Source organism: Sapajus apella, unplaced genomic scaffold (genome assembly GCF_009761245.1).
Source record: "Sapajus apella isolate SASKATOON/1434 unplaced genomic scaffold, GSC_monkey_1.0 scaffold16, whole genome shotgun sequence".
Classification (NCBI taxonomy): Eukaryota; Metazoa; Chordata; class Mammalia; order Primates; family Cebidae; genus Sapajus; species Sapajus apella.
The window spans coordinates 19,644,283-19,659,365 of record NW_022436956.1 but is presented as its reverse complement, the minus strand read 5'-3'; the positions used below and the strand labels follow the sequence as shown (position 1 = coordinate 19,659,365).

Below are 15,083 nucleotides of genomic sequence, written 5' to 3'. Positions count from 1 at the left end.
AAAAAAGCTGATAATGAGACCACCACTAAATTAAATTCATAGGCACGAAGGCCTTGGCATATTCTGTATCCCAACAACCAGTATTCATAGCAAGTGAAAAAGATAGTATATATACATATTAGAAATCAAATTGTGTAAAAAATGTTTTTTGTTTTTTTTTTTTTTTTTTTTTGAGACGAAGTTTCGCTCGTTACCCAGGCTGGAGTGCAATGGCGCGATCTCGGCTCACCACAACCTCCGCCTCCTAGGTTCAGGCAATTCTCCTGACCCAGCCTCCTGAGTCGCTGGGATTACAGGCACGTGCCACCATGCCCAGCTAATTTTTTGTATTTTTAGTAGAGACGGGGTTTCACCATGTTGACCAGGATGGTCTCGATCTCTTGACCTCGTGATCCACCCGCCTCGGCCTCCCACAGTGCTGGGATTACAGGCTTGAGCCACCGCGCCCGGCCTAAAAAATGTTAAATGTCATGGAATGGTTAGAGAAATTGTAACAGAATTTGAAAGGAAAACATATTCAAGCTGGGAAATTATGTAAGACTTAAAAACTCTGGACTTCGGTCTTTACATATGCATAGGATTTAAATATGCTGACATGGAAGGTACGAGGATAGGACATTTCTGTCGGTGGAAACAAGTTGAATAAAATGTGTAGTGGGCATACAGAAGAGACTCAAGTCATTCAGAGAAGTCTGTTTGATAGGAAGGAAGAAGATAAGTTAGGAATAGCCCTTACGGAAATACAGAAGAAGGGTATAAAGAAAAGATAACCTAACCAGCCTCAGTAATCACGGAAGTTTCCTTGCAGAATGCAGTGCTTGAGGTGAATCTTAAGAGATGTCTAGGAACTAGCCAACCAGATTAAGGTGCTTCAGGTAGAGGAGGTAGCATACAAAAAGCACTGAGGCATGCGACAGTGCAGTGCATCTAGGATACATCTCCTTTAGTAGTCCCAAAGCAAGAACAACGGTGTGGAGAGCCAGCAAGAAATAAGCTTGAGAGAAAGATAGAGGCCAAGCATGAAGGACACTGCAGGCCACACTGAAAGAGCATAAGCTTCACCTTTAAGGTGCCAAGAAAAACATTTAAAGGTTTGAGCAAGAAAGTGACATCTAAGGTGTATTTTAGGAAGATTCCTCTAGAAGCAGTATTAAGGATGCATTACAAGGAATGAGGCTAGTAGTGAATGAAACAATTAAGGGGCTGTTATATCATGTTAAGTCTACTTTCCTCATTTGTAAAATGAGGACAGGCAGGACCTATAGCTAATATAAGGGGAGATGACAGCAAAGGAGGAAATTCTCTAGGCAGACTCCCAGGTTTACTTAACTCATTGGATGGATAGTTGTACCCTTCATCAGGATAGGAAACATAGGATACAGGGAGGTGTGGGAAGAACAGATGTTAAGTTCAATTTTAGACATCTTGAATTTTAGGAAAATACAGGTAAGTGTTTAAAACTATGGGTTTTGAACATAGACCTGGTTTAGATCCTGGTTCTGATACTTACCATTTGTGTTTCTTGGACAAGGCACGTAGTAGTGTCCTCTCCACTTTCTCTTCAGTAAAATGGGGCAACAGTGGTAACTTTATAGGGTGACAGGGATGATTATATGAGATCATGAATACAGACACTAAAATAATTGCAGTTTTCTCATTCATATTTGAGGTAACTGTGTGTGGAACATCTGGACTGAGATGTCAAAGAGGCAGTTTTAGAACACAGTCCGAAGCTTAAATGCAAACGACATTTTGGCTGTGCCCTTATTTTTTTTTTTTTTTTTTTGAGACAGAGTTCCGCTCTTGTTATCCATGCTGGAGTGCAATGGCGCGATCTCGGCTGACCGCAACCTCCGCCTCCTGGGTTCAGGGAATTCTCCTGCCTCAGCCTCCTGAGTAACTGGGATTACAGGCACGCGCCACTATACCCAGCTAATTTTTTGTATTTTTAGTAGAGACGGGGTTTCACCATGTTGACCAGGATGGTCTCGATCTCTTGACCTCGTGATCCACCCGCCTCGGCCTCCCAAAGTGCTGGGATTACAGGCCTTAACCAACCCCCGCCCCCCGCCCGGCTGTGCACTTTAAAAAAAAATTTGCAGTATAATTTACTTAAGTGGGAAGAATTGGGGTTTGAGAAATTTCTTTGCCAACTTATTGGATGAGGAGAAGGGTTAAAAAAAGATAACTGATCAGAAGCAAGGTAAGGCATGATTATTAAATATCGGAGACACACATTATATTGTATGAAAAAGGCAGTTCTTCTTTTCTTGCAAGTAACTTGATGAACTAAAAAGGAAAAATGAATTCTTCCCACTATCCAAGTAAAACTATAACCTTGGAAGGAAGAAATGAGAGAAAAGCGAAAATAGTAAAAGAAAAAATAAAAAAGGCTTCTAAAGTAAAATAAAGCCAAATGAGGAGGAAGGTCATCACAATCAATATGAGAAACCAAGATTTGTTAAATAAGAATACACAGTATAGGCAGATATTAGCACAGTCTTGTGTGAAATTATAAAAGAATAGAACACTACTCATTATATTTTCAAAAGGAAAAATAGGAAGGATATATAAGAAATGTACGAAATTGGCAAGTATAGGAAGTTGGGTGGGAATGGGACAAAAACCATGGGAATGAAATGAAAATGTATAGTTTTGATTTTGAGCCATGTTAATGATTTATATGTTCAAATTATAAATTGATGATAGGAAAGAAATTAAAACAGAATATAAATAGAATGATCCTAACTCTGTATCTACTGATACACACACACACACACACAACTAATTTGTGAATTTGTGAACATTGTACTCATCTACCCTCAGTGGGATCTATTTAAAGACAAAAAGAATGGTAAAAAAAAATCTTGCGCTTTACTTGGTAGATTTGTTGCCTATAATGGTCTTGGTGGAGTAATTCCAAAACTATTTTGTACTAGGATACTGATGTAACTGGGAAACAGAGTTTTCACCATGGGAGAAAGAAAACACAAATAAGGAACGGGAGATGGAGAGAAAGAACTCGGGGATGTTAGACTGGAATTGAAAGTATTAGCATGACATTGTGATTTAAATGAATAAATATTTTTAAAATACGCTCACAGTTGACCCTTGAATACAGGGCCAACTGTGTGAGCGTATTTTAAAAATATTCACATATAACTTTTTTTTGAGACAAAGGATATTATATATATATATATATATATATACACCCATACACACACACACATATATATATACATATATATCCTTGTTTGCTCACTGAAAAGTTTGGAAACAATGAGAAGTCAATAGCAATGAGCACAATTATTTGTTATCTGCTATCTAAATACCATTCCTTGACTAAAAAGAATCAGGACTCCACGGAGAAATAACTGATTCCAAGTATGGGGAAAGGGAAAATACAATGTAAACATAGATACCTTCTTGTTCCATAAAATACAAAAGAGCTTAAAAACAATGAGAATATATTAAAAGGATACAGAATCCACTCTGAAGGGGTTCCCACTGGCCAAATTGGATGGTAATGAAACATACTACACTGAATCCATTGTAATGTTCTTTTTTTAAAAAAAAAAAAAAAAAAAAAGGGGGAGAAGAGTAGGGAAGACAAGGGCAAGCTCTTCTTTATTCAGGAATGCCTCTACCCAATGCAGAAGAATTAGAAAATGAGAAAATCACAGTTTTGTAACCACTGGCATATTTGATTCAGACAAGGTTTATCAATGCTGCTCAATCCATTAAGTAAAGGGTCATTAGTGAACAAGATCTTCAGGCTCAAAACATCCCACAGGTTACTTATTAATTATAAAGCAACAAAAATAGAGAAATCTATAAATTCACCTACACCAAGTAACTAAATTTATATCTTGAACCAAGGAATCAAACTCGTAACAGGGCAAACTGATATTATGTCCCTCTTACAAGAAGAAGGTTGGCAGTATCAGCTATGCAGGGTTCTTGCAAAAGATGTTTAACCTGAACTGAACCATGAGGAAATGATCAAACAATCTGTAGAACTGCAGAACATTCTAGAAAACAGCAGGTGGACTCATCAAAATGTCAATGCCATAAAATATACCCCTTAAAAACTCCTTAAAGAAAAAACAGGTGGCAAGCAGGGTAATGGTTCTAGATTAAAAGAGACTAGAGACCAAATCCAATGTGTGATCTGTGATAGATTCTGCGGCAGAGAGAACAAAGTGACTGGGGAAATCTGAACAGGGACTAGATAATTTTAATGTAATAATGGTCTTGTGTGTGGCCAGGAAAATGTCTTTATTCTTAGGAGTTACCTGCTGAAGTATTCATCATAATGCAATGTGCTTTCATGTGGTTTAGGGAAGAAAAAAGATGAGTATGTGTGTATGCATTATTTAGAGAGAGAGAGGGAGAGAGAATGGGGAAAATGTTAACAATTAATGGATCTAGGTAAAGTAAATACAAGTATTCACTGTATTCTCCTTTCAAGCTGCCTGTGGTTTTGACATTTTCAGAAATAAAGGTTGAGGGAAAAATAGACTAGAACCTTCTAAAAGACAAAGATGAATCTAACACAGTGCCTGGTATAAAAGTAGATACTCAATTTTAAAGTCATTTTTAAATGCTCATTTTTCTACCAAATATCTTACGGGTTAGCTACAGAAATACAATTTCTTGATTAAACATAATATATAAAATATAGAAAACTGTGTAAAACAATAATGTCCTTTCTATGTTAGAAGACCCAGCAAAATTTGAGATTATAATCATTGTCAGTTTCACCAAGATTACTAGATGGTGGGATCTTGCTGTCATGGTGTTCTTCAGTTTCACCTTGGAGATGACTGAGTACATCCTGAATTAATCCTTTCTAAATAGCAGGTTTTTCAGTATTCCGTAATATGTGGAGGATTTACAAAGGTTATTGTTAGTAGTAGCCAGAGAAATAACCCCCACCACTAGGTAGTGCTGTTTTAATAAAAGTGATTGATAAATAGAGAAAGCTAAATAGGTAGAAAACACTTCCTACTTAAGAATGTTTATATATATTATTTTATTTTATTTTAGTCATCTTGTAAAGTAAGCAGTTTGATTAAAGCACTTGTATGTAAGGTTATCCTGTAGCCTTAACTGGGCATTGTGCTCGCCAATCTGGCTCAGAGATGGAGAGATTTGCTTCAGGAAAGGGAAATAAACAGCAACTAACAATTATGTGATTACTAACAAAACTAAAGAAGACAGGCCTCTTCACAACGAATTTTGCTCACAAAATACGTACGCACAAGGAAAAGTGAAATTCAGTGTTATTTAAGCTAATCTCTACTTGAATCTTTTAAAAGATAAAACCATTTGAGCAGTAATTTAGTACTAAATTAACTTGGTTTTTTTCTCCCTATCTTTGAAGTTTTCATTGTTTAAATAAGGGTTTCTGCAAGAAAAATGAAGCAATGCTCCTTTTATATTCAAAAGAAGAAATCAAGGGGATGACTTGTAACATCCAGGAGGCTGGATTTATACAGGCATATTCAGCAAAGAATCCAATAAATACATACCACGTTTTGACATACAACCTATTCCCCAAAACTGTCCCAAAATACTTCAAGATAATCAAGTTTTTAAATCACTGTATTATCATGCCACATAACCTTTTACTACTAGAAAGAACTGAACTCTGAAGGGAACGGTGCCAGGCAAAGAAAAAAGGAAGGAAAGAATTCTGGCAGATATTGCTCCCAGATAAAGGCTTTGAAAAGATCCTTATGACAACAAATTTAGCAGGTACACTAAAAAACAAAGGTTTTTTGTTTCTTGAGCCAGTGATAATCCACCTTCTATGTTATCTACCAAAATGCAAAATGCAACCAAATTCCTAGGTCTGCCCGGATACTGGCCTGGCAGTGACTGCTGGTGGTAACTGGGTTTAGTTAGGCAGCACTGCTGCCAAAGTCAAACATGTTGAAAACACTAACTAATAAAGGCCTGGATTTTAGAACACTTCCCTTTAATTTCTCTGGGTAGATTTTCTAGGATTTTTTTTTTTTTTCTGGTAACTACATGCAGCAGACACGAGTGCCAATTACTCCTCTAAGGTGGTATCGCTTGGATCATCTTCAGAGGAGCCAATATTATTCACCCCAAGTCAGCAGCACCACCTGAGGCCCTCTGACTTTGACCCTTAAAAAGTCTTCCTATTTCTAAAGGACTTCACTTTTTGTCTGAAAGTCTTACTTTGACAGCTTGTAATTTGTTTAGTCAATTATACCATTTTCATGCTGTAGTAAATCCCCATATTCAAACTACCAAATGGAGACAATACATTTTCAACAATCTAAAGTTTTAAATCTCCATTAAAGTCATGGCCATAATATCAACACATTTTGGTTTAGCATAAAGAAACATAATCATGTATACACCTGTGAAGTCAAAAAAGAAATGTCTGGGTTGAAGTATGTTTTAGGTAAATATACGTTAGTTAAAATGAAAAATGTAAAAAGAAGGTGTTTATTCTCAATGTAGGCAAGGAGAAATCAGCCATCCTACACCTACAAACCAAGACAGACAGTTAAGGGAAAAAAGATAAACAGTATTTTATGCAATGGTAACCAGCTGAAGGCTGATAGGCAGAACCACTTTTCTTCCTCAGTTTCACTGGAGAATCATCAGTCTTCCAGTCCCATCAGGATTAGGCTGAAAAGTAACAAGAAATGAGGGCAATTAGAAAGGGAGTGAGAGAGCAATTGAGGAAGGAACAACCTAAAGACAAAACAGTGTGGAGTTTGATGCAAAAAGTAAGAATCTACGATTAGGTTTCTGAATGGGTCATGTGATGGTCCTGTCCTGAAAAGAATTAGAATTGCAGTAGCTAGCAGAGGACTAAAGTAAGGGGAAGTGGCTAGGAGCCTCCTGTTAGCAAACACGGTTTGGAGAGGACACTGATGTTTCCAGAGAATGTTCTGTAGAAACAATCAGTTCCATTTTATTTCATTGCAAGCATGAAAGCAAAGGAGGAGAAAAAAGACTCCAAATTTAAGAGCCTTGAAGACCAGGATATCAATGGTGTCATTTGGAATAATGGAGACTTTGAGAAAAGTTGATACTTACTGAAGAAAGAGAAAAGGTAAATTTTTTAAATGTTAACTTTTAGGTTAATCCCAGCCAAGTGGAGATATGGCACAGACAATGGGAGACAGGGGACCGGAGAACCCTTTGTTTTCAGGCAGATTCTTCCCACCTCCTCTAGGAACCGCATAACTTAATTCTAACTAGACACTGGACTGGACAGCCGACGAGAAATCAGAGCACCTACCTTCCCAAGGAAGTCTGCCAAGAGCAAGATACTTATTCTAGGCATTTTTAAAAGCCTATGCCACTGGAATATCAACTTCAAGCACTGAGTAGCATTTAAATATATATCACAGCACTTTCATTTCAAGCCTATTTAACATTTCTGAAATACCTAGATCAAAATGTTGGGTCAAATGCCTATATTCCAGTAAAACATCCACTAAAAGAAAAAATTTCTCCCACCTTATCTCCCTTAAGATAATCACCTCATTCAAGACACCTGTCAGTCATAACAGGTTTTCTCAGTACTAGCTTTTTCGCAACCTTAATGCCAAGTGTCTTTTGAGTAATAATAAAAGCCACACATCATTTGAGCTGTGCATGTGTATAAATACCTACATCGCCCTTTTTACTAACACTAGTTCAAGGCCAACTGCACCAAAGCTTTTGAGCACCAGCACTGGAAGATCTTCAAAGAGAAACTGCCCATTAACCACAACAGCAGCTGCTGGCTAGAGCCTGCAATTTAAATCTCTGAAAAAGAAACTGTGGCTTCTGAAATTTAAACAGGGAGGTGCCACTTGTAATTACAAACATTCCAGCGGGTTCTTTCCTTCATTGATGGTTTCCAAACTAAGGCTTTTTATTCGATTTTGGTGGTGCTCCCCAAACCGTGAATGTACGCACTCCTCTGTGCTTTTCTTGTGCCCTGGTCAACTCAGAGAAGGCGGTGCAGGGGGCAGGTTTTCATCTGGCCAGGGTCATTCAGACCCCTCAAAATCATCTCATGCATAATTACCTGTTTGTCTGGAAACAAAAAACCAAATGTTAAACGGTTCCGATTTATAGTCCACATTTAATGACTTTTGAGAAAGAACCTATTAAAAAAAAAAACAAAAAAACTCACATTTCATGAACCTTGGAAAATGAAACCAACCTATTTTCAGAAAAACTGAAGATGTTTAGAAATTAACACTGAAGCATTCCAACATTTCTAGCTGAAATTAAAAATCTGCATTTTAAATCAATGGAGCAAATATTTAAAAGTAAAGATAGTAACCTTTTCTCTCCCTATCATCCTTCCCCACCATCCCACAAAAATAAGGCCCAAATACTTGCAGCTTGATGTATGAGTTTCCCACACCAAAGAAGGCATTTTGTGATCACTTCGGTTACCCAATAGCAGGCTGAAATTAGCACTTAGCCAGTTCAAAATGGGAAAGACGTTTTTATTTTAAGCGATATATTCACAAAATGCAAAGGTATTTATACTATGGAAGCCTTTAAAGATAAATATGCGAATGGGGTATCTCACAGTCATCAAACTAACATCAGTCTTACCCACAAAAGTCCTCACATGGAGGGTATTCATTATGGGAACAAATGGAAATGGCCAATCTTGCCAAGGGTGCTTTCCAGTGCACACCACAGTTGAGGGACTAGCTACAATTACTGCGTATTTACACAACTGTATTTACACAACAATAAAACTCATCTGATCCAAACAAAATCTTGCTAAAAATAAACCAAACCAAGCAAAAATCGTGCTCTAGCTTCCCTGGTCTCCGCCTTTGCTTTCACCAACTGCAACAAGGCTTCATTCTCTCTTCCTCAGTAAAGCTAAGGCAAAAATTCAGTACATCCAGGTGAGAATACTGTGCGTACACTCAGATAATAATACTGTGATGAGGAGTGGAAAAAGAGGGCTGTATCTTAGAAATTATTCTAGAAGTAATTACGGAAGAAATGATAGAATGTCCGGGATTTATTTAAAATAATCTGAGAAGAGAAGGAAGCACAGAGGGGATAGAGTGACCAGGAGTGGATAATTACTGAAACTGAGTTATTTGCATACATGGTTAAATATGGTATTCTTTCCACTTTTGTATGTATATATTTGAAATTTTCCTTAATAAAATGGAAAAAAAGAAAAATCTGATCAATGTAAAAAAAAAAGTCATCCTTCCAAAATAAAACATTTTTTTCTTTAAAAAACAACAACAAAAAATGCTCAGCTTTTTCTTGGCTTAATGAAAAGAGGCAAGTGCCCGGTAAGAAAATCAAGCTATGTTCTTGCTCTTGACTTAAGAACACTTCGTTTTTTCCTTAGTTATACAGAACCAGTTCTACTGCTAATATTAATCTTTGAAAAGACAAATAAAAAACCGTAAAAATCTAAACCTGAGCCTTCTGAAGCCTGGTTTTTGCATGTCAGACTTATTCCAGTGAAACAAATCCAGATTTCTCCCCTATGAAGGTGCTTTGGATGACATTTCTGTTGCAGCTGCCAAATAAAGTCCAGAGGTTTCAGGATCATTTGTCAACACCAAAGACAACATTACCAAGAACTGGTCCTTTCTTCCCAGAGGTCACTCCTGTGATCCATGGGTTTATTACCTAGAGCAACAATTAATCTTGCTGCCTTCAAAATACAAAATATTTTTAGCCAAGATAGTGTCTATCCATGATCCATATCTCTGACGAGGCATCCCTGCCAGGAGGCAGAACAGAAGGTTCACTGGCTGGACATCAAGGGACCTGTCCCCGTCCAGGATCCGTTGTTAACCTAGCCTCAGTTCAACTACGGAGTAAGATTCTTTCCTCCCTGGCCTTGGCTACTTCACTTCAAAATAGCATTTCACCAGATGATTTCTAATATCTTTCCTCTCTCAAAAATTCCATGATTATAAGAATCTCTAATTCCTGAAAAGGTAATATTTTTGAAAACAGCTTTAGTGCCAAAATGTTATATTTCTATTAAATACTTTAAAATGTGAATATGAATACTGTATTGTGAGCAAGTTTTTGTATAATTTGCATATATATGTATACATAAGTATGTATATGTATGTATTTGTATCAGTACTTATATATACACAAACACACACACACTGATACCATTAGGTACTTATATGGGACTAATTGCTTCCAACTCAAAGCAGCAAATTTTCAATTCTGCAACAGATGTCGCTGTGTGATTTCTCCTTTCTGTGCTGGATTTTCAGTTAAAAATGCCCAGCATAATGGTCAGTACTATTCTTCCCAAGAAAGACATACAGCAGTTGAATCCTTTGGATTTATTTTGAATTTTCTTCATCTGCTGGTAAATTTACATTTAAATTATAACACTGATTAGTTTGGCCCAATTTAAGAGATTCCCCACATTAAAATGCACCTTTTGTTAAAAATATATATACATCCGCGTGCACGCACACACACACACACACACACCTGCAAACACAATCATTTTTTGAAATATAAATTGAGTGAATTTATATTTCAATTAGACATTAAAATATCACATACAGAAACCCCAAGAGAATGAGACAGTTTATATTCATAGCAATCTTATCAATTTTTAAAGCCTAAAAAATAATTTTGCAATATAGGCCAAGGAATAATGAAAATTCACTTAGGTATGAGACTAAAATGTACCAGGTGTGGGAAAAAAGTCACTAAAAACTCCAAGAGCACCGTCAATAAGAATAAAATTTTTGGATTTTGGTTTTCGCAACATTTCTTTCAAAATAAATAGTAAGACTAATGTTATAATTGCAAGACATCTTACCAATCTGACATTCACTCTCAACTACTTCTTGACACATGTCATAGAAAAGTGACATCTCTTTCCCTTCAACCAATATATCTTCCAGTGACATCAACCTCAACAGGTAGCTAGCATTGTCTTAATTCAGAGCTGAGAGCAAGGATTTCACAATTTCTCTTTGACACCCAGGAACCCGTTACCTTCTGGGATTTTAGAGACTGTGGAGAGAGATGAGCAGGCAGTGAGCTGGGGACCAACTCCGATAAGAATATGAAGTCAGGAAGTGAGAGAGGAAAGTGTCCTGCCTATTGGCGTCTTCCCTGTCCCACTCCCCTTTACCAGGAGGGCCATTGGGGAAAACTGGATAAAGCATGTACAACATCCATATGAATAAAGCTCTTTGTTCCGGAGAACTGCCTGCTCTTTTATTCCCCCCTTTTTCCGTATTTGTTCATTTCAAAAGATTGCTCAATGGGTCTCTTGTTCCTCCAAAATGTCCCAGGCAAATAATGCAAGCTTGTCTCGTCACACAAGTCACTAAATGAAGCCTTGTGCGTCTCCAGTGACACACTGTAAATATAAAGTGGCATTAATGAGGGATATTTTATCAAATCTATCACAGACAAGTGCAAGTCCCTCCTGCGGCTATTCAATTTGATGCAGGGAAAGGCAACAATAGCAGGGCGGCACTTTTGCAAAGTCCTATCCCGGGTTTGCAAGATCCAACAAGCCACGGCAAGCAAAACTCAGCCAGGCTCCTTCCCATCACCACCATAAACCCACCACCCATCAGCCATCTTCTCTAATCCTGAAAATGATAAGGGGGGGTGATCAGCTACTGGTTCACTCGGGATCGAAAACATCATGCATGCACCTTGAACGTAACAGGCGTGATTAACACTGTGGAGTGAGCTTAAGCAATCCCATTTTGCTGCATTTCATTAACATCCATTTCATCCAAACATCACAGGAGAAATGAGAGGAGATTTTCTGCGGGGATGGATGGCTTCGGTTACAAGGGAAAACAGAGCCAGGACCCACCCACGATGGTCTTAATTCGCTTTCCCAGCAAGGATGCAAATGAAACAAGCCTAATGAAGTCAGATGCACCAACAGGTTTCTTTAATCCTGGGAGTGGGAACTGGAGGCCTCCGAGAAAGCTTAAACTAAGAGAACTGAGGAGGAAAAGTCCCTTGGTGCCCACCTGAAATTTACCCCTGGAGTGTGGGACCCCGGTATGAGCCAAGACCTCCTCTCAAACTCACTATGAATATATATACATATATATGCATTAAAAGAAAAAAATTAAGAAAGCCATCTCACCCCCTGACTACAAATCAAACCCAATTACTTTCTAATTTGAACACAATCTGATAACCAGCATACAAACAGTGATGTACACAAGAGCAAGAAGCTGCTTCCATGGTAACTGGCAACAGAATTTTCATGTAGCTTTGACATGCACGGTTGAGTTCCAGACCGCTCCTAAGTCAGCATATATCCATCGCAGGGAAGGCAACTTCTCACCGAGAGATAGTTACAAATATAGTACCGTTGCTACTACCCGGTGCCTTCAATGAGCAGTCGTGACAGGGGAGGCATAATCTAATCCTACTCTGCTGCCAAGCGTCATTGCAGGACTCCCATTTTTAGTCAAAAGGCAATATCCCGGACCATAGCTTTCCCCTCCTTTTTTTGCAGCCAATACAAGCCTATTGTTGCCTCTATTATGCGCCAGTTACCGAGCCTTTACTCACGCTCACGTTTAACTGACACTGGCGCTTTTTACAATGCAGCAGCACGAGGGATCTCTTTCAGAAACATTTTATTGAACCCAAACAGTCAGAGGCATCACCAGAAATGAAGTTGTAACCACACCGGCATCGGCTGAACCCAATTATCTCATAACTCATAAATTAAGAATTCACGGAGGAAAAACACATAAACAACATCCGGAGACAGTGGCATGGAAGAAAAAATCCTCAGCGCTGGAACTGACGCTGCTGCCAGACTCCCCCCAATAGGTTCCCCAAGTCGAGCCCCTTTGCAAGCCTGTTTTGGGGGCAAGCAGGCAACCCGGCGTCCCTCAAATATCTAGCTAGCACCCCACACATCCCCCGTCTCCTACAGCGTGTCTCCTGCGGTGTTTACATAACTGTGTGTCCTCTAGCGTGTAAACAAAAGGCACAGCCCAAGCGGAGAGCCGCCCCCGAAGCAGCACGGTGGCCCCAACGCTGTGCCCGCCCAGGCCTGGGGCTCCGCAGGTGGGGGCTGAGCTCTCGGCGTCCTCCGCCACTTGTTGCTCCCGGGTCCTGCAGCTCTGGAGCTGCAAGGAGGGGCTTTGCAGGCGCAGAGTCCTGCTGCATCCCCTCCTGCATCGCCGCCCGCCCCCGGCGGCCCGGTGCTACTCGGTGCCGGCGTCCTACTGTAGCCGGGAGCAGGCGGCCAGGGGCACGGAGACGCCGCGCTACTGCTGAAGGCGGCGAGGTGGCGGGAAGGGAGGCAGGGTGCAGCACGGCCGGCCTCTCCGCTGGGGAAGAGCTCCGGCTCCCTTTTGTTAGCAAAAGCAAACACTGCCCTCTTCTTTCCCGACCGCGCCAACGCGCCCGGCACACGGACAGCCACACTTCGTGCTCCAGCCGAGTGCTCGGCTTCTTCAGGGAGGGCTCCGGCGTGCAGAGCCGCCCCTGGGCAAATTCCCAAGACCGCTCTTCACTCACCGGGCGCGCGGAGGCCCGCAGGGTGTTCGCCTGGCCGCAGAGGCCGCGAACGCCCCCTCCACCACCCTCGGGCCGCCGAAAGAAGGCGCAGCCGGGAAATCCCGTGTCCCCACTCGTGGCAGAGGACGCTGTGGGGCGGGCAGGCTGCGGGCTCCCCGGCGCCTTCCCGCAGAGGCGGCGACAGCGGCCGCCCGCACCGCGGGGCTGGGCCGGGGAACTTTCCCTGCCTGGAGCCGGGCCAAGGAGACCTGCAGCGGAGCCGAGGGGGCGGAGGGCTGCGTTCCGCCGGAGGGAAACACGAGAGGCGTGCAGTTCGGGAACAGGGGAGAAAGGCAAGAGCGCGTGGGGGGAAGGGGCAGGAGAGATCAGACAAGTCTGGGGATGTCCTGGGGACCGAGGAGGAATCACGCCGCGGGCGGCTGGGAGTCAGCCACGGGGAGGCTTCGGGGATGGAGAACTGGGGGGGGCCCGCTGGAGAGGTGGGGGCGAATGGGTAGCCCTGAGAGGCAGGACGACCGGCAAGTTACGGGGACAACGGCGAGTTTAGGAGGGTCCGGAAGGGTTGAGGGTGTCTTCGATCCATCCCCTTCCCCCATGCTGTGTAGCCTCCGGGCCCCCCATTCTCACTCCACTCCGCACCCCGCGCCAAGCCGGGGAGAGAAGGTGTGGGTGCAGCCATCCCTGGGGACTCACACCCAGCCGGGCAGCGGAGAAGAGGCTCACAGATTCCCTCAGCCCCTTCCCTCTCAGCCCTGAGTTTCCTCTCCACACTCCCTCCGCTTCGGATTTAGGAAGTGGGGGGAGGTTGTCATGGAAACGTTTCCCCCCTCTGTGGCTACGGCTATTGGGGTGCCTTGGGAGATTTAGGGGCCATCTGGCCGGTGCCCACACCTACCTGTTGGGATCAGTGCCGCGGCGGAGAAGAGCAACAGCAGAAGCCGGAACCGGAGCCCGGGAGGCGCCGCCACCGCCGCTGCCGCCGCACACTGGGATCCGCTCGGCAGCACAGCACTCGCCATGTCGGGCACCTGCCTCAGACTGGCGGCGTTGGCTGCCTCCGGTGCCCAAGCGGACAGCTAATGATATGCTAATGACATGCGCTGGAGGCGGAGTCCGGGCAGACCAATCACAGCGCCACGAGCCCAACCCGGCTCTTTGAGGGACTCGCCCCCCTCCCCCACTCCGCCCCCTGGCGCTGGCGTGCGACGGCGCGCCCGCGCCACTTAGGGGCGGGGCCAAGGGGAGGGGCGTATGCAAATATGTTTATGTTAAAATTCGGTTTTGCTTCCCCCGAATCAGGGAAAATGTTCTCCTGGGCGCCTGGCGTGCGGGGACTCAGGCTCCAGGGGGCGGGTCTAGCTTCCAGTACACCTTTATTAGGAATGTTTATAGCACTTGCTGTATCAGACCGACGACTAGAGAATCTCCGGCCCGCACACCGAGTGCACCTGGCCTGCGAACCAGACGTTGCAAATTTCCGTCACTCACCTTGCACGGAAGGAACAGATCTTTGGGAACGGGGGCTGTGCGGGAGTGGAGAGTAAGAATGC

The 15,083-nt window shown here is 42.3% G+C and overlaps 1 protein-coding gene across 10 annotated transcripts in view; it reads right to left on the bottom strand.

Moving 5' to 3' along the window:
- The window catches only part of CADM1 (cell adhesion molecule 1), a 337,698-nt gene extending 323,022 nt beyond the window's left edge, over positions 1-14,676 (bottom strand). For all 10 annotated transcript variants that reach the window (XM_032285454.1, XM_032285458.1, XM_032285462.1 and 7 more), the window contains exon 1: positions 14,429-14,676. In XM_032285454.1, the coding sequence (XP_032141345.1) occupies positions 14,429-14,552 (124 nt within the window). In that variant the 5' untranslated portion in view covers positions 14,553-14,676. The remainder of the gene's footprint in view (positions 1-14,428) is intronic.
- Positions 14,677-15,083: the final 407 nt, after the last annotated feature.